At 39.2% G+C, this 26,551-nt stretch overlaps 5 protein-coding genes across 7 annotated transcripts in view; 1 reads left to right on the forward strand and 4 right to left on the reverse strand.

Moving 5' to 3' along the window:
* LOC112197144 (protein SLOW GREEN 1, chloroplastic) overlaps nt 1-10,380 on the reverse strand; it is a 33,509-nt gene extending 23,129 nt beyond the window's left edge. Inside the window, exon 1 of one of the 2 annotated variants that reach the window (XM_040518095.1) lies at nt 9,563-10,380. In XM_040518095.1, coding sequence (XP_040374029.1) covers nt 9,563-10,216 — 654 coding nt within the window. In that variant the 5' untranslated portion in view covers nt 10,217-10,380. Of the gene's footprint in view, nt 1-9,146 lie in introns of those variants that run through there. The other variant, XM_024337722.2, reaches the window with a different exon arrangement.
* LOC112197142 lies at nt 278-9,137 on the forward strand. Its single transcript, XM_024337719.2, is given in 11 exon segments — nt 278-1,029; nt 1,133-1,460; nt 1,860-2,115; nt 2,201-2,417; nt 2,571-2,923; nt 3,041-3,553; nt 4,094-4,677; nt 4,680-5,272; nt 5,610-5,963; nt 6,055-6,292; nt 6,482-9,137. Coding segments are annotated over 11 exon segments (6,648 nt in total). The 5' UTR covers nt 278-303; the 3' UTR covers nt 8,968-9,137.
* A 160-nt stretch (nt 10,381-10,540) lies between the features above and the next one.
* Nucleotides 10,541-13,933, reverse strand: LOC112197143 (uncharacterized protein At2g02148). Its single transcript, XM_024337720.2, has 8 exons — nt 13,873-13,933; nt 13,378-13,748; nt 12,940-13,290; nt 12,684-12,846; nt 12,438-12,561; nt 12,062-12,127; nt 11,189-11,440; nt 10,541-10,831 (listed from the first exon to the last, which is right to left on the reverse strand). The coding sequence occupies exons 2-8, from the start codon at nt 13,703-13,705 to the stop codon at nt 10,730-10,732; spliced, it is 1,386 nt and encodes a 461-aa protein (XP_024193488.1). The 5' UTR covers nt 13,706-13,748; nt 13,873-13,933; the 3' UTR covers nt 10,541-10,729.
* Nucleotides 13,934-17,336: 3,403 nt separating this feature from the next.
* LOC112196245 (putative pentatricopeptide repeat-containing protein At2g02150) lies at nt 17,337-21,073 on the reverse strand. Of its 2 annotated transcripts, XM_024336561.2 has the most exons (3): nt 18,301-21,073; nt 18,050-18,202; nt 17,337-17,833 (listed from the first exon to the last, which is right to left on the reverse strand). In XM_024336561.2, exon 1 carries the CDS (start codon nt 20,926-20,928, stop codon nt 18,622-18,624), a length of 2,307 nt encoding a protein of 768 aa, XP_024192329.1. In that variant the 5' UTR covers nt 20,929-21,073; the 3' UTR covers nt 17,337-17,833; nt 18,050-18,202; nt 18,301-18,621. The 2 variants fall into 2 exon arrangements, with proteins under 2 accessions (XP_024192329.1, XP_024192328.1); XM_024336560.2 differs by having other exon boundaries at nt 18,050-21,073.
* Nucleotides 21,074-21,809: 736 nt separating this feature from the next.
* LOC112198557 lies at nt 21,810-25,832 on the reverse strand. The gene is made up of 6 exons (XM_024339707.2): nt 25,571-25,832; nt 25,133-25,268; nt 24,209-24,805; nt 22,832-23,312; nt 22,409-22,490; nt 21,810-22,310 (listed from the first exon to the last, which is right to left on the reverse strand). The coding sequence occupies exons 1-6, from the start codon at nt 25,619-25,621 to the stop codon at nt 22,107-22,109; spliced, it is 1,551 nt and encodes a 516-aa protein (XP_024195475.1). The 5' UTR covers nt 25,622-25,832; the 3' UTR covers nt 21,810-22,106.
* Nucleotides 25,833-26,551: the final 719 nt, after the last annotated feature.

Consider the following 26,551-nt stretch of genomic DNA (forward strand, 5'->3'; position numbering starts at 1 on the left):
GGTACTGGAAAAACAAAAACCACAGTCACTCTGCTTTCAACCCTGCTACAGATGAATTGTAGGACTCTTATTTGTGCTCCAACAAATGTTGCAATAACTGGAGTTGCTTCTCGTCTTGTGAAGATGGTGAGTAAAGCAGAGCCAAATGATTTGTTTTGTTCTTTAGGAGAAATTCTTCTGTTTGGTAATAAGGAGCGACTCAAAATTGGTGCAGACATTGAAGAAATTTATATGGATTGCCGTGTCAAAAGGCTTGTAGATTGTTTTGGGCCAAGGACTGGTTGGAGGCCTTGCTTTTCTTCCATGATCGGTTTACTTGAGGATTGCGTTTCTGATTACCATATTTTCTTGGGAAATGAGTTCACGAAAGAGACAGAACTAAAGAATGTCAGTGAAACAAAATATAAAGAATGCAGAAGAGGTGCTCAAGTTATAAAGGAGAAACGCAAAACATTTGTTCAATTTTTGAGAGAGAGATTTTTGTCTACTGCAACGCCATTAAGATATTGCATTTCTGTGCTCTGTACTCATATAGGGAAAAATTATATTTCTGTAGACAATTTCCAAGACTTGATTTCGCTTATCCGGTTAGTTGATTCCTTTGAGTTACTGTTGTCTCAAGATAATGTTGATTCTGAAGCTTTGGAAGAACTCTTTTCTCATTCGGATGTTGAAGATGTGTCCGAGTCGTTTGTAGGTTACTCCTTTGATCTTTGTATGATAAGAAGGGATTGCCTTTCAGCTTTACGCACTCTACGGGATTCTCTTAGTCAACTTAAACTTCCAAATATTAAGAATGAGGAATCTATACGGAAGTTCTGTTTTCAAAGAGCATCTCTAATATTTTGCACTGCATCTACTTCGTATAAGCTGCATAGAGTGGCAATGGAACCACTAAGCATTGTTGTTATTGACGAGGCTGCACAGCTAAAAGAGTGTGAGTCAACAATACCCCTGCAACTTCCAGGTGTGAAGCATGCTGTTCTTGTTGGTGATGAATGTCAGTTACCAGCTACGGTAATAAGCAAGGTACGTTGACACTACAGAGACACATATTCTTTCCTTCTGTTCTCATAATTTTATATATTGTACTTCTTTCTTATTGCAAAATCTGCTTTCGTATGTTCTATAGGTTTCTGATGAAGCTGGTTTTGCAAGAAGCTTGTTTGAGAGGTTGAGCTTAATGGGTCATTCAAAACATATTTTAAATATGCAATACAGAATGCATCCATCAATAAGTTTATTCCCAAATTCAAATTTCTATAAAGACTTGATCCAGGATGCTCCAAATGTAAAACGAAGAAGCTATGAGAAGCACTATCTTCCAGGAGCAATGTTTGGTCCTTATTCTTTTATAAATGTGATTGATGGAAGAGAGGAAAAAGAAGAGGATGGACCCAGTCGGAAAAATATAGTGGAGGTTGCTATTGTTTCAAAAATACTGCGGAATCTGTACAAAGGTATGTCTAGCAAGAGATTCTTCTTCATGTTCTCATCTCAGTATTTTAATCGTTGGGATTTCTAACTTGATGCTTTGTATGCTTTTGGTTTAAAGTTTACATTACCTTATTCACTAAAGAATACTGACTTGAACTGCAACAACTGTATTGTTTCTTCTTCCTGCACGAGTGGTACCGCATAACTGGCATCGTATGGCTGATTCATTTTTGTTTAAATCTGTTTGCAATTTGATTCAGCACTTCTCATGTAAGTCTCCATTGGTTTAGTTTTGACCCAAGAAGTATGTTTTTAGGGTTATATTTTTAAACCACCAAACATGCCAAAGTCTTGTGCTGTTGTTAGGGTCATATTGTTATTTTGATGTTCTTATTTTGGCTTTCTCTTCTCTTTGGATACAGGATGGGTTGAATCAAAACAGAGACTCAGTATTGGTATAGTGTCTCCCTATGCTGCTCAAGTAATCACAATTAAGGACAGAGTGGGTAAGAAATATGATAAGCTTGATGGCTTTGAAGTGAAGGTAAAAACAGTTGATGGGTTTCAAGGTGGGGAAGAGGACATAATTATAATGTCCACCGTACGATCCAACAGCCATCAATCACTTCAGTTCATTTCAAAATCGCAGAGAGTTAATGTCTCTCTTACAAGGGCTAGGTATTGTTTTACTTCAACTTTTGTGGTTTTTCCTTCTTGTTTATAAGTTTGGTGGAAATGTCTACTGAACCTCTGATGACTTCAGGCACTGTTTGTGGATTTTGGGGAATGAAAGAACGCTTTGCAATGGTGAATCTGTTTGGAATGACTTGGTCCTTGAGGCCAAAAGTCGTCGATGCTTCTTTAATGCCGATGAAGACAAGGATTTAGCCAAGGCCATATTAGGGTTAAAGAAAGAGTTTGATCAATTTGATGATTTGCTCAATGCCAACAGCATAGTTTTTAGAAGCGCTAGATGGAAGGTAAAGATCTTGATATTCGTTTCAATATATATGTATATACACATATCTTTTTTCTTTTTCTTTTTCTCTTCTTTTTTTTCGAAGAACTTCTATTGATGGAATTTTCAATATTTTTGCTTTAATGGGATTATTTGGTTTGTACATTATCTTCAGGTACTTTTCAGTGAATACTTTCTGAAGTCATTCAAGAAACTGACATCAGTCCGCTTGAAGAAGTCGGCGCTAAATCTTCTACTGAAGCTTTCCAGTGGTTGGAGACCAAAGAGGCGAAGTGTTGAGACACATTCTGGTAGCTCTTCCATGATCTTGAAGAAATTTAAAGTTGAAGGTCTGTACATTGTTTGCACTAATGACATCTCAAAGAACCTACAATACGTTCAAGTATTAAAGATCTGGGACATATTGCCTCTGGAGGATATCCCAAAGTTGATAAACCGCCTGGATGGTATTTTCAACAGATATACTGATAACTTTATCAATCTTTGCAAGGAGAAGTGTCTCCATGGGTATGTTGTTTACCATCTAGTTTTTGTTAGCATGCCTTCAAAATATAATAATAATGAGTCCATCTTTCTATAGTTCTAACTAGTTATTGGCTTTCTTTCTTTGTCATTTGTATCCAGTGATCTAGAGGTTCCAAAAAGCTGGTCACCGTCTTTGGAATTTTCCCAGTTTAAGGATCTTATCATTAGTGAAGCTCAGAGTGATTTAGTTGGTGACACTTCTGATTGTAGAAGCTATGTTGAGAATTCACAGGTTAGCGAGAGTTTGTTGCTGATGAAATTTTATTCCTTATCATCTGGGGCAGTAAACCACTTGCTGTCAGACCGTGAGGGTAGAGAACTAGATCTTCCATTTGAAGTTACAGATGAAGAGATGGATATTATCCTTTATCGTAGAAGTTCCTTTATAGTGGGACGATCGGGAACTGGGAAAACTACAGTTTTAACCATGAAATTGTTTAAAAAAGAACAGTGCCACCAATTTGCAGTTGAAGGATGCTATAGTAGTCAAGATACTAGCAAGGTTGAGCAGAGTTCTGCAGCTACTGAAGGGAATGTTCTGCGCCAGCTTTTTGTGACAGTGAGTCCTAAGCTATGTTTTGCCATCAAGCGACATGTTTCACACTTGAAAAGGTGAGTGGACTATTCATCGAAAAGAATTTTTCTGCCTCTTTTAGCTTTAATGTGAATTTAGGGTTATGATCTGAATCATTAGACTACATTGTTCTCTCCCGGAAAGAACATGCAATAGAAATGTTTCTCGGTTTTATAATTAGCTGCAAACAGGTTATGGTGTTACAGTAAACTATAAATAGTTTTTAATTGTTGTTTTTTCTTGTAAAATAATTATCCTTCTCTCAAATATAATGACTATTCATGTAAATTAAACAACCTACCATACTTCATTTGAGTCTAAAGTCTAAACTGTGTTTTTTGGAAATTCTAGTTTGAGTGCACCATAGTATATTAGTATTGTACTTTTAAAACTTAAGAATTTTGGAAATTCTAGTTGAGGACTTGCTACACTGGTAACCGAGGATATATACTGATCTCTCTTGCAGTCTTGCTCATGATGAAGTCTCTTTCTTAGTCTGAACGAATGATATTTAAATCTTCTGTATTTATTGAAGTACTGGAGGCACAAGTTTAATTTGCTAATTTTCATGTCCACAGTTTTGCATGTGGCGGAGGTAACTCAACTGAAAGAGGTTTAATTGATATGGCTGATTTTGATGAGGAGGAAAACCAATTCAAGGATTTCCAAGATTCATTTCATGATATTCCTCCGAGTTCTTACCCACTTGTCATTACATTTCATAAGTTTCTGATGATGCTCGATGGAACATTGAGTAACTCATACTTTGAAAGATTCCTTGATGTGAAAGCTACTGTTGGCCATTTTAAGAGTTCGAGATCAGTTGCATTTCAGAGCTTTATAAGGACGAAAGAAGTTAATTATGAGAGGTTTAGCTCTTTGTATTGGCCCCGTTTTAATACTAAGATAACAAAGAAGCTTGACATTTCAAGAGTCTTTATAGAGATTATTTCTTACATAAAAGGTGGCTTAGGAGCTATAGATGCATGTGATGGTAAACTCAGCCGGGAGGATTATGTTCAACTGTGCGAGGGCCGGGGTTCTAATTTGAGCAAGCAAAAGAGAGAAGCAATATACGATGTTTTTCAGGCTTATGAAAAGTTGAAGAAGGAAAATGGTGAATTTGATCTGGCTGATTTTGTAATTGATCTTCACCGTCGGCTCAAGCATGAAAATATAAGGGTGATCTGATGGAATTTGTTTATATTGATGAGGTTCAAGATCTCACAATGAGTCAAATTGCTTTGTTTAAACACATGTGCAACAATGTTGAAGAGGGATTTGTCTTTTCTGGTGATACAGCACAAACAATAGCAAGGGGTATTGACTTTAGGTTTCAGGATATACGACATCTGTTCTACAAGAAGTTTGTATTGGAGTCAAGAAACAATAACAACGATGAAAAAGGCCTCATCTCTGAATTACTTCAGTTGACTCAAAACTTCCGTACTCATGCTGGTATATTGAAGTTATCACAAAGCATTGTTGAACTACTGTATCGGTTTTTCCCCTTTTCTGTTGATGTTTTAAAACCTGAAACCAGTCTGATTTATGGTGAAGCTCCAGTTTTGCTTGAATCTGGGGAAAACGAAAATGCAATCATGAAAATTTTTGGTAACAGTGGAAATATGGTTGGCTTTGGTGCAGAGCAGGTGATTTTGGTGCGAGATGATAGTGCTCGACGAGAAATATCCAAATTTGTAGGGAAGCATGCTCTTGTCCTAACCATAGTGGAGTGTAAGGGCCTTGAGTTTCAGGTAATTACAATCTGTATTCACTTATTCACTTTAATTGCTGAGAAAGTTACTGTGATTGACTCAAGTCAAGACGTGTGTGTGTGTGTGTGTGTTTCCAAATGAATTCTAACTACAGATCAGAAAATGATCAATTATGACTCATGCAGTCCATTCAATTTTGACTATGTTTGTAGTCTTTTTGGATTCATTCTAACATTTATGTATCCCTCACTCTAGGATGTAATCTTGGACTTTTATATTATGGTTTTACATCAGAAAAATGATACTTATGCTACAATTTTTGTTAGTTGAAAACTTGAAATATTCAGTCCTAACATTTTATCTATCATCTTTATAGGATGTCCTCTTATACAACTTTTTCAGCACATCACCTTTGAAAAATCAGTGGAGGGTTATATATGATTACATGAAGGAACAAGATTTACTCGACTCCACATCACCTATGCGCTTTCCAAGTTTCAGTGAATCGAAACACAACATATTGTGCTCTGAACTGAAGCAATTATATGTGGCTGTTACTCGAACAAGACAGAGATTGTGGATTTGTGAAAATGTGGAAGACCTCTCGAAACCTATGTTTGACTATTGGAAGAAAAAATGTCTTGTGCAACAAAGGCAGCTAGATGATTCACTTACCCAGGCCATGCAAGTGGCAAGCAGTCCAGAGGAGTGGAAATCCCGAGGCACTAAGGTTCGCTTCATCTTTCATATAAAAGATAGCTATATCTGTTGTTGACACCACTATTTCGAATAATATTTTTCTGTTCTGCTTGCCCTTGCAGCTATATCATGAACATAACTATGAAATGGCCACAATGTGCTTTGAAAGAGCTGGTGACACTTACTGGGAAAGGAGGTCTAAAGCCTCCGGCCTTAAAGCTATTGCTGACCGTATGCGAACATCAAATCCCGAAGAGGCTAAATCGATCCTTAGAAAAGCTGCTGAAATATTTGATGCTATTGGCAAGGCAGATTCTGCTGCGAGATGTTTTTCTGATTTGGGGGAGTATGAAAGAGCAGGTATGACTAATCAAACACCAGTGTTCTTTAATATGCTTTCAGTTTTCTATCCTTAGTATTCAAATGATTTTATTGCCTTTATGGTCTGTTGGACTTGAATCTTCGTATTGGTTGCACGATTTGTGTAACTTTGGTTATGAGATGCAATTTAAAATTTAGTTTCTCACTTTTTAAATTTTAATGGTGCAGCTAGGATATATTTGGAAAAATGTGGAGACTCTGAACTTCAGAGAGCGGCAGAATGTTTTTCACTAGCGGGATGCTATAAGGATGCTGCAGATGTCTATGCCAAGGGAAATTTTTTCTCAGAGTGTCTCACTGTTTGTGCAAATGGGAAACTATTTGAAATGGGTTTGCAGTATATTAATTATTGGAAACAGCATGCTGTTGAGGACCGTGCTAAGGCTAGTAGAGGGGAAGGAATAGATAAAATGGAGCAGGAATTTTTAGAGAGCTGCGCACTTCACTATCATAAGTTGAAAGATAACAGATTCATGATGAAATTTGTGAAAGCTTTCAATTCTATAATATTGATGCGGGACTTTTTGAAGAATATAGGGAGCCTTGATGAGCTTTTGTCATTGGAGGAAGAATTTGGAAATTATCTGGAAGCCGCAAACATCGCCCAGCTTAAAGGTGAAATCCTACTTGAATCTGATTTCCTTGGAAAGGCAGGTAAGTTCAAAGAGGCCTCACTGCATATTCTGTTTTATGTAATTTCCAAGTCTCTTTGGTCATCTGGTGGCAAGGGCTGGCCCATGGAAAAGTTTCCACAACAGGGGGAGCTTCTGACAAAGGCCAAGTCATTTGCCAAGAATGGGAAAGATAACGTTTATCAGCTGGTTTGCGCTGAGTCGGAGATTTTATTGAATGGGCAGGATAACTTGGCTGTTTTGAAACATCAAATGGATGCTTCTGAAAGACATCAGAGTATTAGAGGTGAAGTGTTATCAGCTCGAAAAATTTTGGACGCCCATTTTTCTTCAAGAACTGATGAGTATTTATGGGAGAAAGAATTGATTGGAGATCTTGTAAAGCATTCAGAAGATAAAATATCTAGAAATCAGGTGTCCATTGATTCGCTTGTCTACTACTGGAATTTCTGGAAGGAGAAGATTCTTCACATCATTGAATCTGTAGGATGTGTGGAAACTCCAGGGTACAATAGTTATGTAGAACTCTGTTTTACTTGTTTAGGAGTTTGGAGGTTGTATCATAATCTGAATCCAATCTATGTTTTACTGGTCCCTGATGCTGATTGGGTTAGAGATCTGGACAAAAGGCATTTGAAAAGTTATGGGAAGTTGGTCTCCATTGATGTTCATCAGCTCATTTCAGCAGCTCAGTATTATTGGAGTTCAGAACTGCTCTCCGTTGGCATCAAAGTTTTGGAGAAGCTTGAAGCACTTTTCAAGTTCCCACTGAAGAATTCTGACTCGACATTCTTCCAGTGCAGGGCACTTACCCTTATCTATGATGTTGCAAGAAATCTTTTGGATTCCAAATGTCTGAAGCCAAGGTATCAAGATTGCTTGACACTACAGAATATGGTAACATTTTCGACTGGGGAGTATGTTGATTACATCTTTCCCTTAGATTGGAGGAATTCATTGAGACAGAATATGATTTCTCTTAGAAGAACTGATGCTTCAAAGAATGTGCTGAATCAAGTTATAGTTGAATATGCCAGCTTGAACGACGAGCTGTCTTATGGGCAGATTGGAAGGATCGCAATGATCATCCTCGGGTCAGGTAAGCTGCTGAATACTGAGCTCTGTGTTCAGCTTGTGAAAAAGCTTGAAATCAATAAACCATGGAAGGCCTTCATTGAGAATCTCTGTGCAAGCATTGGACCTGAACATACTCGTCAGGAACCAATAGAGGTGTCTGTCATGTGGTGGTTACATGATGCTTTGGTTGAAACTTATAGTGCCAACTGGAGGGAGGTTTCCGACTACATAACACCTGGTTGCTTCTTGTATCTTGTGGAGCGCCTTCTGTTTTCCGCAAGTTGCTCTCAAGGTTTTGTCATCACTACAAGTTCTTGCTTTATTGAATGGCTGATATACCAGGATGAAGATACCAGCTTACGTTCCATGGTGACTGGTGGGGGCCATTCTCTGGACGACATTCTTCCATTTGTGATTACTGTGGTTCGCGAGTGTATTTTTATCAAGAAGGATATGATTGAATGGATTGAGAAGTCCGACAGAAATTGGATGCAGTATTATCAGCCACTCATGTTGCGATTGGTAATTGTCTTGTGTTTGATTCATTTGAACTTTGGCTCGTGTTTGGATATGATCCATGATTTGCTGGGAAGTGACTTTATCACTGAACTCGTACCATGGGAGTTTTATGATGCACTTAGCAGGAGGAGGAAACCCAATTCTCTCATTTTAGATGTGAATGTCCTTGCTGGAGCTCTCAAGAAGATTGATAATACTATGGTGATTGCGAGTTTCCTCGGGCCTAATTGTTCAGGGTTTTACAGTTCCGATGCCATCTTTGTCGACATGACAGCCTACCAATGCAAGGATGACATATTGAGAAAATGGTTTCCAAATCCGACATGTCAACAAGATGTTCATACTTCCACCCCATCTGGAAGCAAGGCGAAGAAAAAGACAAAGGGCAAGAACAAGAAAAGCAAGAAGAAAGGAGGCCGGAAATAGCTGTCACCTGCCCTGAAATCTATGTACTTTGGGAATTTCGTCTGTGAAACTTGTTTATATCTGATGTAACTCAAACATACATATTATCTATGTTTAGTACATATTATCTATGGTTTCTACATTTTATATCATCATGTTATAACTAATCAGAAGAAAAGATTGACCTGCTATGTATTCCATGAACAAAAATGTTTTGGCCTCTTATTATGAACTTTCAGCGCGAAGTCTCAATCGAAAACAAACAAATAACAAGACTTTAACAGAGAATGCACATTACCCTCTTTTTGGCTCAATTCTCATCGCTCCCGAAAAGCTTGATTCTCGACAATGGCTTCATCAAGTAGCCATCCACCTCAAACTTCTTCGGCGAAAGCTGCCGATACTTCTCAAACTGCTCCTTGGCCTCCTCATTCCTCTCAAGCAAGCTGTAAATCATTCCTCTACAAAAATAAGGCCTGAAGTCTTTGGGATCCTCCTTCACCAGCTCATTGTAGCTACTCAACGCATCCTCCACATTCTTCTGCAGGAACTGTATCTGCGCCATTATCAGCTTCACATCCCTGGCCTCCTTGGCCTTGTTCTCCTCCTCCGCCACCGCCAGCGCCTCCTCCAGCCGCCTGATCACTGCGTGGCCCTCGCCGGAGCGGTCCATCAGCAGAGCATTCTCGAACAAGGCCTCAAACGACAGTGGATTCGACTCGAGAATTTCCTCGAACACCTGGCGCGCACTACCGGTTTCCCCCATCTCGCTCAGAACCCTGGCCATGAGGAACTTCCACTCCGTCACCGACGGCTGCGCCGCCGCGAGGCGCTGCAGAATCTTCAGCGCCTCGTCGTCCTCGCCGTTCTCGAGCTTCTGCTGCAGGAGCGACTTGAGGGCGTCGACGGCGTCGGAGTTGGAGCCGAGGAAATCGGATAACGGAGAGGCTTGGGTTTCATTTTGGCCCTGGTTGGGAGCTGCTTCTTCTTCGGTCAATGTGGCCGGCGGGGGCGGGTCGGCCCGGGCGAGGAGTTTGGAAGAGTTGTGGAAGACGGTGGCGGTGACGCCGATGAGGATGGCGGCCTTGGCGTATTGCTTGGCGGTTTGGAGAATGGAGTGGGGGTTGGTGGAGGCGGTGACTTTGAGGGCATTTTGGGAATGTGGAGGGGTGAAACGGAGAAGAGAAGGTTGGGTGGGTTTGGTGGGAGTGAGCTTGAATTGGAAGAGGGATGAGGAGGAGGAGGATGAGGCTAGAGTTGAGGAGTTCATGGTTTGAGGCTGAGCAGATGAGACTGACGAGTCCTCGACAGGCTATGAGGTTTTAGAGAGGTGGAGACACCGAGAGAGCTAAAAGTCACGGCTGTCTTGGCTGTTGGTATATTTTGACTTCAACAGCCGAATCTAAACGCTTGGGGTTAGTGTGTTACTTACCAACTACCTTTCTAATGGCGTAGCTTCAGTTGAGTACATTCAGATTCGGCTGCCCTGACCTGGCCATTTTTACATTAAAAATTCCACATGATTCACCTACCTTCATGGCTCATAGCCTCATACCACACCCACAAAAAGAAAAAAGAATAAAAGAGGCGAAACTGATTCAATGTTGTAATGGTGACATATTACCAACAAATTGGCTTTGCAACATTCTATAGAGGCATCAATGGTGAAATGATGCATTGGCTATGCACGAAGAGCTATATAAGTTTACAAATTTACAATGAGGCTTTGTTCTGAAACCAATATGACATTCAAAAAGGAAACGTCAGGCTGGACCAGATCAGATTAGATACCCAACCTCTTGACACCACATTCGGAGCAGAATTTGGAGGTTTCTCTCAAGTACTGGGTTCCGCATTCATCACAAAACTTGGCAGGGTTGGATGGCTGACATGAAAAGCAATTCAAAAGGGGTCAGTAAGCAAAATTTGTTCGTCCAAAAGAGATGAAGAAATAAACAAGGATGCTTAGTATACATTTGTCAAACCCTGGTTTGACGATTGGCATTTGTAAACACAAAACCATTACTTGTAGTGGATTCATAACAGAACAATGAGTGAAATGGAGTGTTTTTACAATGGCATCAACAGAAGAAATGGAATCACAAACTAGCATACGTGCTCATTGCAGCTGTAATTGATAGATTTGCCTTATTAGTAATAACACAATAGTATTGCAACTGATATTGTGTAGAGGATCTTTTAAATGCTTTGATATTAATATGAAAAGCTATAGAGGGCTCACCAATACATGCAAGCGTCCCCCTACGTGTTGTAAGCAAGCTATGTGTTGCGATATGGTTGGCGAATGGTGAGCATGAGGGATTTCAGGCAGGTGCGAGGTTGGACCGCATTCATGGTTTTGGGAATAGTGAACAGTGTGTTGACTTTGGTGCATTGATTGGTGATGATTCTGGTGAACAGTTTGAAACTGAGGTTGGAGTGACAGAGGTTGCATATGATGATGCTTTGATGGAGTCTCCTGCTGATTTTGTGGCTGCCGGGACAAGAAACACAAATTTCTATTATCAACGAAAACATTAAGGGGAGCACAATAGCAAACTCATTAAAACAAAAGCCATACTGAGCAACATTAATTTATTAGTAGTTTTCCAAAATAAGAGGTCCACTCAACCACTCTAGAATCCGAGGTGAAAGATGGCCCCACCAGACCTGGGTCCTAAATAGATGAAAGTCTTGCTGTCACCGTTTTTATGTCAATAGAGGTCCAAATATGTCAATAGGTTCACAATCCCAACAAATGGAATCTCTGCCCACACAACCTAATAACTTGTATTGATTTAATGTTGTAGAACAGGCAAATACAACCTACGAGCATTTTGTTTACTTTCTGAGCAGATAAACACTTGAATTATAAAATTGGCATGATGGTGAAACAATTAATCAGAAGACCGAATGTCTTTAGAAAGGAAAAGTCCTCTCCCCAAATCAATTTTCACTGAAGAATTCCCTTTCTTAGGATGATCATATCAAACCTAAAGGCCAAGATCAATTCTGAATTCGGCCATGCTCATGTGAATCCAAAATGCAATAAAGTTCCAATATACTGATGATCCGGTCAAAAGATAAAACAATAATTAATAGAGATAACTCTTACTTCATTTACTGAGCGGAATCCTTGGGCAGCAGCCAACATGGAAGAATTGTCAGGGCCAGGATACGTCTGAAAAGGATAAATCACGAGGATGAATTGTCCGTATTCAATTTATTTAGTAAAGTTGAACAGTTATAACATAACTACAAAGATCACCAGCATAAATTTCTTAACCGTCTTATGTTAGGATCGAGCATACTATAGGAAATGAAAATAATAGCAAGCAGATGTATATATATCTAAGACCTATATCACCACAAGTTTGTTAAACCAATTGTTCAACATGGTGGAATGAAGTTAGCTCCAAATCCTTTTGTTAACGTGGTGTAGTTAGCTCTAACAATTAAAGAAATAAATCGCATCAAGGCATCAAGCTTACAGGTAAACCCATCATATTAGGCGAAGAGTTTGATGGAACACGCCTATACTTGTGTCTTGGAGAGTAGAACTTAAAGTCTCGAGAAGAGACAGCCACTTCATTCCGACCAGTCAATCTTATGAACCTGCAATAAAGAGCAAACTAGTCATCAATCTTGTCCGGTCAAACTTGGTCCTTCGCTCTGATAAACTCATGTAGAGGTAGTAACAGGACATTTAGTGACAGGTTAACAGTCACCAAACTTACCACTCAGCATCATCAATAGGTAGGCTATTTGGCTTTTCAACAATATCCAAACCATTGACTACAACAAAACGGACACGCTTCTCTTCTTGTACGACCAACTCTGGAAATCTTGTCCTCGTTTCAAGAGAAGTGGCCAATTCTCTTCTCTTAAATGTACATGATCCTGAGGAAAAACCAGAAGATTTCTTTAACGCCATTTACTCTTTACATTCCATATTACAAGCAAAATTGATTCAACATAAAAAAGACTCATTACCTTTCTTGGGAAATTTCTTAGCCAGCAATCTATACAAACCACCAGCTGCTTCAAGAGCAACACCAATAGTCTTTTCGCGAAATCCACCCACGGAAGCGAGCCTAGTGTCTACCTCATGAACCAAAGTTTGGTACATATTTGCAATATACATCAATGGCAAAGCGAACCTCGGGTCTCCTTCAAGCTGTACCTCCCCATGCTTCCTCTTATTAAGTTTATCTTGGCCAGACTGAGCACTATAATCATTACCACCACCCTCACTATCAATCGCTTCGACCACATGTTCACTAATAAAATGATCCACCACAAGTTGCAGAAATCTAGCCCTTGATGATTCAATAGGTGACACATCTAATCCGAAATCGATTCGATTCAAATCAGTACATCATTCATTATCAATTCCTCTATCTACAAAATCATTGAGTTTGAGTTTGCTACCTTGAAGGGACAAAATGTCGTACGGAGCTCTGGAGCTAGACGACCCGTCGTTGTCGAGACTAGACCGCTCTTCTTCCACTCCGACGCCGTGAATCGGCAGAGAATTCGAGTAGGACTCGTGGATACAGTCGCTGACGACGGCGCTGGAATCGTCGTCGTTGTCGAGGCTGTCGTTGACGACGGCGTCGCCGCCGCCGATCGATTCGAGCTTGGTGGAGCGGGAATCGACGGCGTTGTTGTTGAGGTCGTGCAGAGGGCTGCCGCCGATGAAGGAACTCGGCGGCGGCGATCTCATGTTGTAGTGCTGCACCGGAACCCTACTCCCCATTTCAATTCTTCTACTTTCTTCTGTTCAAATCGGAAACTGAAAACTGCAAAGCAGAATAGAGAGTGTGTGAAAATTGTGAAGATGGTGTGAGAGTTGGAAAGCCCAAAGTTTAACGGCTATACAGACTGAGAAATTGTGTGCGAGAGAATCCAAGCCTCAGACCGTACCTCAGGTTCTGGATCCAAGCCTGACGCTCTCAACTTCCAAGCCAGGTAGCTAGGGCTTTGGGAGTTTGGGCTTTCAGTCCCTTTTATACTGTGTAGGTGTGGGGATAGGATAAGCGCATCCTCATGCTTCTTCGGATAGTCCTCTCCGTTTTTTTTTTTTTAAAGGAAATAAATGCGAAATTTTATTCAACATGAGATATAATTACAAAATATAAATTATGGGAGAGTCAACAATGAGAATCTACAGCCTAATATAAAAGCGCATTAATTTTTAATTAGTTGTACTGTCTGTAACTTTCATGAATGTACATACTTATAACTAGAAATCAGAAGAAGTGGAAAAAGGTCATCTTAGTAGTTGAGAGTTAAAAATCTATATGGATTAGATTTTAATCCATAATTTTTTTTTTTTTTGGGTTAAGCATTAATCCCGATTCTTTAGCATTTTTTTTTGTTAGAATAAATCTAACACATTTTTTATTATAGCATTTTTACTGTAGGGGTAAACTGTTGAATACTAATACCAAATAATGGCTAAGATACAAAGAAATTAATTATATGATTGTTCAAGTGTTCATTTTAATTAAATAACAAAGGAATAAAGAAAAATTCGATAACTTAATTTTGATTTGTAGAGGTTTTAATTTATCATTATTAAGGTAATTGTGTATAATTAGGAGTCCCAGCTATAATCAAATCTTACGGTTATTCACAAAATCTGAAATAGATGACTCATAACCAAATTGAGATAACTCTCTACCTTTCTACCTCCCTCATCTCGATCACTATTGCATATAATTAAACTAAACAAATCGAGGGAGTTTATACTCCATGATCACAACATGAATGAAGAAATCAAACATCAAGAACACAAGAGGTACATTTGCAGATAGATTTGCGACAAATAGGGCAAGATGGATGAAGCTTCAACCAAGAGTCGATACAAATCAAATGGAAGATATGATCACATGTAGGCAGAACACGGCAAGACTCACCCTCCACAAAATCCTCCATGCAAATAGCACACTGTTTCCAACTACTACTCCTTTTACAACTTTTCATCACTACCCCTCCTTCTTCATGAGCTTCACCTTCATGTTGAGTTTTACTGTAAATAGTGGGTGGTGGTAGCACCTTCTCCAAGCCATCTTGCCAAGCTTGGTCATTGTGTCCAGGCCGGACGGCCGGATACACGTAGATCTGAATTTGATCAGGATAATTAAGCCGTCTGTGTGTTTGAGATAACAAGAGACTTGAGAATCGTCCGGCGCCAATAATCTGAGCAACAATTGCAACAGCATAGAAGACCACTAAACAAACAGCTACAAAGATAAATGGGATCAAAACTGCACAAGTTGTATGATCTAATGCTTCGGTTATTAGAAAAAATATAGGTGCAATACAAAGAGCTGCAACGACAGATTGAAATGTGAGAGGGTTTGAAGGAGGAGGAGGAGGAGTTGGCATGATTGGTATTTGGTAATGTTTTGGATTTGTTACTTTACTAATCGAATTCAAAGTAATTTATTGGAGAACTGGTTAGCAGATGTGTAACGGGAATCAACGAGTCCTCAAAAACCTCCACATGGAGAAATTATCTAAATCAAATTAATAAAGCTGGCAATTTTGGATACATTTTGCATGTGAATCTGGACATCTAAAAGACTAAAGCCATTTGATATATATGGACACTTGGCCAATTTATCCACAAATAGGGTTGTCAATGGGTCGTGTCGGGTTAGGTTCGTGGCGGGTCAAGATATTTATTGTGTCGCAAGATATAAACCCAACCCAACCCATTTAATAATCGTGTCAAAAATTTAAACTCAAACCCAAACTATTTATTAAATGGGTTACCCGTTTCCAACCCGCTTAACCCATTAAAAAAAAAAAGGTCGTGTGTGTTTTAAGGGTTAACAATGCAACCCATTTAACTAAAAAATATGTATAAATTGATTAAATTCACTAAAAACTCCACAAGACGAATAATATAAATAATTATATATATATATATTCATAAATAATTAAATCTAATAATTATAAAGAAAAAGTCTAATCATATAATCAAATACTCCCAACGTCCAAAATTTCAAGAAGTATAGCATAATCAGGTTATACAGGTTCACTTCGTGTTGGCGGGTTAACTCGTGGCTGACCCATTTATTAAATGGGTCATGGCGGGTTAACCCACAGCTGGCCCTCTTTTTAATCGTGCAGGTTCAACCCGCTTTATTTCATGCGGATTTCGAGTCGTGTCAGAATTGACAGCCCTATCCACAATTTACCATTCTAGCGATTAACTTGACGAGAAATTGAAGAAAATTTATTTAAGGTTCATGAATTAATTTTGGTACATGTATGAAAATTATTAGGCTCCATTAATTTGGGTTGGAAAATGAGATATTTAGATATGAAAAGGCACATTCTTTGGTTGAATGGTTTTATTCTTACCAACAAGAGAAACAAAAATAAACGAGTTTTAATCTACAAATAAACGAGACATTAACTTTAAACAAAAAAATTTTGTTAGTAATCACAGAGTACTATTGCGGTGAATGTTATCTTTATTATTTTTTTTTTTTGAGTAATAGAAAATTAATTTGTTTATTGATTCAGTGATGTATGGATGCACATTGGAAAAGATAAACACAGTATTCACTGTGTGAAATCATTAAAAACCTTCTATGATGTTGATTACCATATTTGGCTTTTTAAACACAGCGACTTTGACCAAATTAAACTCATCCATGGTCTATAAATTAATTCACATTACAATAAAAACTTCACTTGCAAACTGAACGTGATTACTGCTTTCAGAACGTCGACTACGAAAATGGCCTTCTTTCTTATATGCTCTTGGTTACTGTGTATTGGTCTTTTGTTTTTTGGTGATATCACCACCTTATTAAAACTTACCACGTCATATATAATTGATTTTATTCTTAAAAATTTTTTTTTAATAAATCATCATGATTCACTTTAATTATGTTTTATAACACATGGTGGTTTTTTATTAAGTGGTGGTATCACGGCCAAAGTATTGGTGGTAAGCAAATTTGAATCCCTCCTACTCTCCCTCTCCCTCTGTACATTGAAATTTACGTTGGTGTTTTCTTTTATATTACGTGAAGTCAAAATCAAAATTGGTGTTGGTGTATATGGTACAGGTTCACCAACTTCGCATGTTTCAGCTGGAAATGAAGCAAGGATGATGATTGAAATTGGAGTTTCGTGTTGGTCGTATTCCAACTGCGCTCGCCGCTGTTTAGATTTTCAAGACGGCAACTGTGATCACAAAATGCGTTTCTGCAACTGTTTTTAGCAATCACAAACAAAGTTCGACGCATTTCTGCTGATAAATGGCACATGGCATGCAATGTGCACACAAAACCATCAACTGCACGTACAAATTGCAGGAAATGTGATCTCACCGATAGATATATAAATGATATGGAATCAACACATATCTCTGAAAAGTGAAAACTGATAGAACCATATATCATTGATCACTGAATATGAGGTACAAACTATTCACCACAGATGTCAATTACTGGAAAACTGATCGCATTGCATACAACTTCGATAAAAACCAAATGGAAAGATTTTGGAAGCTATCCTACTTCTATGTGATATAGCGGGGAGGTATAAACCTGACCCCATAAATGGCAAAAGGTCAGAAACAAAAACATTAAAGTGAAGGCCACATTTGAGTGCTTGATATGTATGTCCAGATTTCAGAGATCCCACTCAGCCTCCACTGCCTCTAGTAATGTACCACATCACTGTCACTGGCATCACCATGCCACAACCACGGAAATACAGCCGCACTCCCATCACCACTGATGTCTTCAATACCACCCCAACCACAACATGATAGCTGATACTGCCAGAACTATTGTTGCTGAGTAACACCAACACTGTCCTTGCCATCACCATTGCTGTCATCACTGCTGCCTGCCGTCTGTATTATTATTTAATTAGATAATATTTAAACAACTAATAATACAATTCATCCTAAATATGAAAGATAATTTATCCAAAGCTTATAGCCCACAGTAATTTAACTGTAATTGCAACCAAAATGAATAAAGGCTTTGTTTTAGCTGGTTGTTGAAGTGGCAAATCCAGGCATGAATATCATAGTTGTACTATCTAATATGTAGGATGAGATTAAAACCTTGCAAGTGTGGCCGATCGAAAGCATCATTCATTTCCGGTTCAACTCAGTCGGGTCAATCATTTCCTTGATTTTGCATTGCTGACTCCATGTTAGCCCTGACATACCTTCATAAATTCTAGCTGCCATGTGTTTTACAGCAGGATACAGCACCTTGAAGGATTTGAGAAGCAAATGTGAGCAGAATTAGTTTTACTGACTTGCTTTATAGATGATACACGCCTACACCTGGACAGGGAACAAAAGCTCACCCTGGAAAGAGATTGAGGGTTTTGAAAGTAGCAGACTTTGCCTAGTTAGACCATAAAGAAGCTTTAATATGTCTTCATGGTCGTTGTCGTGGTTCATCAGGAGGCATGAAGCACAACTTCTGCAAAAAATCATCCTATCCAGCCAGAAACCAATTCAAATAGTCTCCGAGTACATGTGCTTCCAAGTAGTAGGAGACTAGGAGTAAAACCATTCTTTGTGTCCAATTCAAATATCCAACTCAACAACCAAGCTAGGATAACTATCAATTAGCCCCGCTTAAGTTCTTGCATTAGGAAACACAAAATTAGAAGTTCCAGTTCTTAGACCCTGTTTTGCCATTCAGTCTGCAACTTGATGGCTTCATCCACATTCCCTAGCTCATGGTATTTTCTTACAAGACAAACAATGAGAATCTCATCAGGAATTATACCCTTCCCAATCATCTCATCAAGGAATGCTTTTGCTTGTTGCATCTGACCAAGGTGAGAAAGCCCCCAAATCAAGGAAGTATATGCATGCAGGTCAAGCTCCATACCAATTTCTTTCATTCTCCTGTGCATGCTCAAAGCTTCCTCAAGATTTCCATGCTTTAAGTTTCCATCTATTAGAGTGGTGTAAGCAGCTTTATCTGGAATCATACCCTTGTCTAGCATTTCATTAAACAGCTCCTTAGCTGCTTCAATGCAACTACCTTTACAAAGACCATCAATTAAGGCCGTAAAAACTGCAACATTGGGCTGCAAGCCAATGTTGGACATCGTCCTAAAATAAGTAATGGCCTCTTGGAGCAACCCCTTTTTGCACAAACCATCAATTAGTGCACAATATGTTACCACACTAACCTCAATATTGTTGTCCAGCATTCGCTGTAAAACATTGAGTGCCGCATTGGTGTTTCCTTTCTTGAAATAAGCATCCATAAGTGTTGTGTAAATGAAATGATTTGCAGTTAAACCACAATCCTTGATTTCACTGATTACAAGCTCAGCCTCTTCAACCTTATTTTGAGAGCAAAGGACCCAAATGATGGTTCCATAAAGTAACAAATCTGGTTTAAAGCCTTTCCCCTTGATATCCTTCAAGAATTCTGTAGCATTCTCCATCTTCTTAGTCTTGACATACCCATGAACAAGGGCGGTACATATTTCCTGGTTAGGAATTATTCCAGAGTTTAGCACCTCCCTAAAAACGTCTTCTGCTTCCTCCATCTTTCCATCTTCACACAGCCCATCCAGTAGAGCCGTATAAGTTACAATATTGAAACTAACTCCTGCCTCTAACATCTCATTTCTGAACTTCAGTGCTTGGCTCAAATTTCCAGCTTTACAACTTGCATCAATCAAAGAAGTATAGGTGAACTCATTAGCTGAAAGACCAACTCGTTTCATGTCTATAAAAATCTTAATTGCCTCTTGCATCATCCCTTCCTTACAGAAGGCATCAATCAACGTGCTATACGTTATGACATTCGGTTTCAAGCCATCACTCATCATCTCGCGGAGAAAATTGAAAGCTTGAGGCATTTTTTCAAATTTACAAAAACAATTAATCAAAGCATTGTATGTTATTAGATCAGGTTCACAACCTACATCCTTCATTTCTTCAAATATGCAAACTGAATCATCTAATAATCCAACCTTTCCATATCCGTCAATAAGAGAATTATATGTCACAATATCAGGTGTAAGACCCAACTGTTTCATTTGTGCAAACAAGCTTCTTGCGGTTTCCAAATCGCCTTCTTTGCACGTATATCCAATCATTATATTGAATGTGAAAACAGAAGGGGAAATCCCAGCCCCAAGCATATCCTTAAAAAACTGCCTTGACAAATTCCCCTTCCCTGACTTCGAAAGCCCGTGCAGAAGGGCATTACAAGATCGCACTTTCGGCAAAACTCTACACTTCCTCATCCTCAAGAAGCACTCACTTGCTTTCTCAAGCATTCCTAGCTCAACCAAAACACTAAACAAGGCATCAAACACTCCAAACCCCGGACGACAAACATTCCTGGTCTCCCACAGCCCATCAAACACATCAAAACCCGGCAACCCCCGGCTCAACAACACCAACTCTCTAATAACCTCATGGGCATCAATATACATTCTACCAACAAAAAGTATGTGAACCAAAATACAATAAGACTCAGTAGTGTGGCAAAACCCGGTCTGGGTTTTCGCCCATTTGAACAACTTGAATGCCAAGTTGGGATCTTTTCTCAGTTCCACCAAAAACCTTGACACCCAAATCGGCGCCAATGCCGAACCAAACACACTAACAATTCTGGGGTCGTCCCAATAGTCCAGCTGAACAATTCGACTCAAAGATTCTACATTTAAGTTTTCTTGAACCATATCAGGATTGGATTTAGTGACAAATGGGAAGCGAATAATACAGAAGAAACTGGTGAACCAAACCAGAGGGGAAGCTATAAGAGAACCATGCGATGATGATAGTGATGATGATGCATTGATAAAGCAGGAATTAGATGATGGGTATTTAGGTCTTACTCGAAGGGAGGAGACTCTGCAACTTGTGTGGAACAGAGTGCGAAGAAGTAACAGCATCTTGGGGAAGATGATGATGAATAGAAAGAAGCCTTCTTCTTCTTCTTCAGTTGGCTTCATTTTCACAGAGATGGGGCTTCAAGGTGTATAGAGATGAAGACGAATAATGGGCATTCATAGCTGGTGGAAGAAAGCGGAAGATGAAATTTTTAGGGTTTATGAGCTAAACTAGAGTGGTTTAAGGTCTTTCAGCTTTGAAAGCTTCAGGATGGAATAGACTGAATAGTAAAGGCCTACACGACCCGACCCGACCCGTCTTCTGATCCAATCTCAAATAACAAATTACAAATCAGGTAATGTTTTCCTTACGTGGTGAATTGGTGAGGTGGCAAGCCACCTTAGTGATATTAGTGATATTAATAAATTAGTAACACACTCACTCAGTTAATATTTACACCAGGATCCACAAAGATATTCTAGCAAAGCCAAACTAACGCAGCAATCCTCAAATCTGTTGGCCGTAAACTTATTAGAGTTGAGTTACACAAGGTTTTTTTTTTTCTTTTTTTTTTTAATGACCTTTTTTTTCTTCTTTTGTTATTACATTGGATGAGAATACACGAGTCATATTGTATGAGCAAGGAATTATTTTATTATTGTCTGGCAATAGATACCAAATCAAAAAGTAGAGAGAGACTTTCGCATGGCATCCTCACCACGTGACAGTGCAGCGGCCCAATCAGGACGGTATTTTGGGTATTTCACATTAAAAATCAGGGGCAATTTCGAAAAAGAGGGAAAAAATTTCTTTGCTCTGATTGGAGGGTCGCACCGCCACGTGGTGCGGCAGCCCTTATGCAAGAATTTCTCCAAAAAGTATTGTAGGGTGAGTTTTACTGCCGGATAGTTATTTTATTTTATTTTTTTAGCACAAGTGTAGAGTACATATCTGTAGAAAAGATTTTAGGTCAAAAAATGTCGAAAATCTATCCGAAAGTAAATTTGTTGGGTAAAACAGTCTAACTGGCTTGTGTGTTTTGTGTTGGTCAATGCTTACATCTTCAAACATGGTTGATCTCACAAGGGCCAAACAGACTGCAAAAGTTGACACTCGGATTAAGTAGTTGCTATTTTTACAGGGCTTACTTAGCCAAATCGGAGTCTTTAGGTTTCTACATGAGGGTCGGCCATCTTACTGTGCTCATGTATATAAGCACAGGTGTGAACATGGACGTACATAAATGCGATTGACAGAAAATCGGACAAAAGGCCTCCACGGTAGACAATGATTCAAAACATCAAGAGCACCAACCCCAACAAGAAAATGTGGAAGGGATTCGGCCAGTTCTGCGAATGTACTCTGCTTGTTGCTCCGTTTTTGCAGCTTGCTGGTTTCTCTTGGCCTCAGCTGCTGCTCGCTTTTCTTGAGCCTTATGCCTTGCAGCTGCTAACTTATTCATTAGCTTACTGTGTGCCCGTCCCCTTATCCTTTCAATCTCTACCTGGAACAAACAACTGTCAGTTTCAATAAACCAAGAGACTCCATTGATTAAAAGTTTGAGTTCACTAACAAGTCACTGAAGCTTCTTGAATAAAATACCTCAACTTTCCTCATCTCTGCTTCTGTTTGTGCTTTCTGATGATTTTCCCACGCTTGAATTTTCATCTCTTCACGTTTGAACCTGGACAATTGCAGTTATGATCACAGCACAAATTGTAAGATAGAACAACCAAAGCATAAATGCATAAAGAGTATCATGAGCCAACAATCAAGTTACAATTGTAGGAGATGGAATTCATTTCATCTATCATTTCGTCACTCAAGTATGCTTCTATTGTTTATATGTGTCTGAATTCCATCTGAGTCTTCAGACTATTTGCAACTTTAGTACGCCTAGAATAGTATACTTCTAAAGCTTTATCTATATCAATAGATATATAGACAGGGATGAGCACATTTAGTGTTCTAAGGGTATCAAAATGGAAATAAGTAAAGAAAACACAAAGGCATGAATTTACTAACCTAGCCAAATACTTGGCTTTCTCAGCCTCCTCCCATGCTGCTGCACGTGTCTCAATAACACTGTTAGCTAGTTGTTCTTCTGGTGCAGATTTCACTGATGTTGATGCATCTTTATCCTCTTCTTTGCTAGCCCAGGCAGCAATATTCATCTTACCCAGCTGTGTCCCAAGAGCCATTATCTCTCTCCTGGTTTTCTCCTTCTCAGACAACTCCTTGTTAGGATCTATGTGGTCAATAAATGGAGCAATCAGAGATGAAGCTTGTGTGGCTCTGGTAGGAGTAGATGGCCTTGAATTAGTTGGACTACGAATTGGTGTTGTTGCCCCCACTGGAGTTCCAGTCCTGGAAGGTTCCTGGCTAGCAATTGGTGTCATCTCTGTACCCATATCTCTCATTGACACAGACCTTGCCGTTGAAGGGGGAGGAATAAATGTTGTTGTGCCATGGAAAGCTCCAGAAGAATCAAGCCGGCTAAGATTGACTGCAAAAATCATATGCAAGTTGTAGTGTTTTAGCTATCACAATACCAAGCGATATCAAGTTTTATTAATTTTCAAGCACCTCAATCACACACATGATTTCAGTCTTAATGGCCCCATTTTCATCAGTCTTCTTAGATAATGTTGATGTGTGTTTTCCACTTTCAAAAAAAAAAAAAAATGTTGAGGTATGTTTCAAAGTTTTCCACTTTCTACCAAACTAAAGCATAAATAACATCATGCAGAAAAGGTTTCAGCTTCTACCACAGTTGGAATCCACATGTAAGCTACCTTAGACCTTTCATTACTACCAGCACTGAAACTATACAACCAGAAACTGGTTTCTAAATCTGATGAATGCGTCACATTCTCTTCTTATCACCAATTTAAGTTCATCTCATCCAAGGATATGAGACCCAGACAGATGGAAACTCGAAATTTCAGGCAGCTTATTAAGTTTATAAACTTCCATAGAGGCATTTCTAAGCCTGATCATAATGAATATATCTGGATTATAGTCAGAATGTGGTATGGATTGGCAATAACATGAGAATGATTCAATGTTGGCCTTCAAGTCATTTTCCATCCCAGACACCAGTAAGGACATGATGAGCATCTATTCTTCCCAAGTATACATAATGGCTTCATTTCTTATAAAAGGGTAATAACCAAACTTTGTCCCTACCAAAGTGACTGATCCTCAACATATTCAAGCATCAATAACTCCTACTGTTAGTATTAACAACATTTCAGAACACATGATATACCATATATCTGACTAGCTTGACTGCAGTGCTCAAAATCTTATTCTGTAGTGAATGATGTAGTCATGAAACAATAATCTAAACTGAACTAGACGAAAAGAAAAAAGGAAAGAAAAAGAGAAACACATTCTTACTTGCTGACTCTCCAACAGAATTTTCGATCATGAGCACAGGCTTGCCATAGGAATCAGCACTGTGGTATGGGTCAGCCTCCCAGCTAACAAACTTCTGCCCCGCACTTTCCATCTTAGCTTGATTTGTGTCAATCCGTTTCGTATCCGGCTCGTCAAAGTTAGCTACTTTTGGATCTGGAACTTCAACAACAACCTTTGTCGTAGGTTGGCGACTCCCATTACCAAGGGTACCCGCCTTTCGCAGTCCAACTGCTTGCCCACTCTTCGGCCTGCTCCAAGTTGGACTTGCTATCCACTTCTGAGCATCATCCCATTTGGATGGAGCTGGTTTGGAGAAAGGTGCAAGAGGCAGTCTTTGTGTGCCCCTTTCTGCCTTCTGAAACTCAAAGATGGATGCCGACACATTCATTGCATCATGTCCACTATCATAATCTAACGACGGGTCTTCTTGATTCCTAGCTCTGAAATTGCCTAATGCATTGTCCTTAAACCTGCGGTCACTCATCATCTCTGGGCCTGATAAATCAGCAGCAGTTGAAGTTGAGCATTCAGGATGAACACTCACAACATCTACATCTTTGCAGTTATCAGCACCACCTGTAACAAAAGATTCAGTCAAACATTCCCAATTCTTACATCTTCTGTTAATTTGCATCAAGTTTATCTGCCAAATAAAGTGTAAAGAGTTGATCTTTTGCAGCACCCAATGCCAGATGACATAGTTTCACATTTACTAGACAAGTACAAATACAATCAGTGCTGCTTTAAGTCACTCTAGAGAACTGAAGAGAAATCAAGATATGAACTTTAACTACCATCTGTTATTAGCACTGACCCATTGATAAGATATCATGTGGGATTCAAAAGCCAGCTACAGGAAACAAACAATCACCATCTGAAAAATTGAAAGGAAGAAGAACTAACCAGTGACTTCAAACACAGAAGCTTGAGATCTCAAATTGAAAGTAGATACAGAGTCTTCCTGCTCCTTCCTCTTCTTCTCTACCCCAAGTAGCATAGTCCTCAACTTCCCAGGTGAAAATCCCCCACCACCACCAACCTGCTCTTCCAAAATTCACAATAAAAACCACACTCTTTGAAATGGCTATCTGCCTTTATACCCAAAAACCCAAGAGAAAGACGCAAACTTTGAGCCAAAATGTGGGTCACTCTGGAGTCTGGAAATTGACAGATCAAAAGAAAGGTTGGGTCTTTCACACAGTTGAAGTGAAGAAAAGAGACAAAGCTTTGAAAGCGATGCTTCGTTTTGTAATTACTTGCTCTAACATACAACACATTTGTACCGAAAGTGAAAGATGAATGAAATGAAGCACATTATGTGTAAGAAGAAGAAAAGAGCACCTGAGGCTTTTGGATCCTTTCGTAATCCATAGAAGTGGTCTGTGATAGCATCTGGGATTTTCTTCTCTTAGACTTTAGAAAGCTATAAACTTTGGCGTGTACATCATGCAATACTTGAATGTGTGGTGGAATTTTCACTCAATCTCTGTCAATATCAGTCATGCGTGAATGAGTTACTATGTTTTTCCCATTCTGAGCTTTCACTAGTGAGTATGGTACCCTAAACACGGTGAAGAGAGTCAAGTCTCTCTCTCTGTCTCTCTCCCTCCCCCCTTATTTAGGTTGACAGACAAATAGGAATAGGACCCACAAGCAGAAAGTGGCAACTTGCTTTATTTGGATGACATTCATATATATAATACAGGGTAATACTCTCACTAATTCAGGGACCAAAACTCATTGGATCCTTACGTTCTTCATCAATTTAGGGTATGGATTTGGACCTCTCCGTGATCCCAATGCTTCTTCTACGCCCTATCCCTTGACTGCTCCACATTCAAGACCTTCTTTTTAGCTGTGACATTATTGCTGTACGTGAAAATAATTCAGTCTGTCAATTAACATTGATGGGTTCTTGCATGCATTGAATACAGAAACATTCTTTTTAGATCAAAAGGGCCTTGGTGGAACCATAATGACTTGATGAGTGAGAGACCCACATTCAGACCTTATGATCCTTTACTTGCTCTTTTGACTATTCAAACCCATGAATTCGTGATTAATTTATGCATGTAACACCTCAATTTAGTCATTAACCAGTATTAAATATAGTTAGAAAAGGCCATGACCACATGGACTCAAAACCTTGATTATATCTGAAGTCATTTTCTTCCAAGGGGATGGTCAAACCAAGTTTTGGTCGCAGTTCTTTGGTTAAGGTTAAGCTTGGGTACTTCATACACTCGAGTTCTCATACCAACTTGCACATTCAGTGCAAAGAACACAATAGTAGTCTTACTTGTAGATAATAGGAAATATTGT

Source organism: Rosa chinensis, chromosome 4, assembly GCF_002994745.2.
Source record: "Rosa chinensis cultivar Old Blush chromosome 4, RchiOBHm-V2, whole genome shotgun sequence".
Lineage (NCBI taxonomy): Eukaryota > Viridiplantae > Streptophyta > Magnoliopsida > Rosales > Rosaceae > Rosa > Rosa chinensis.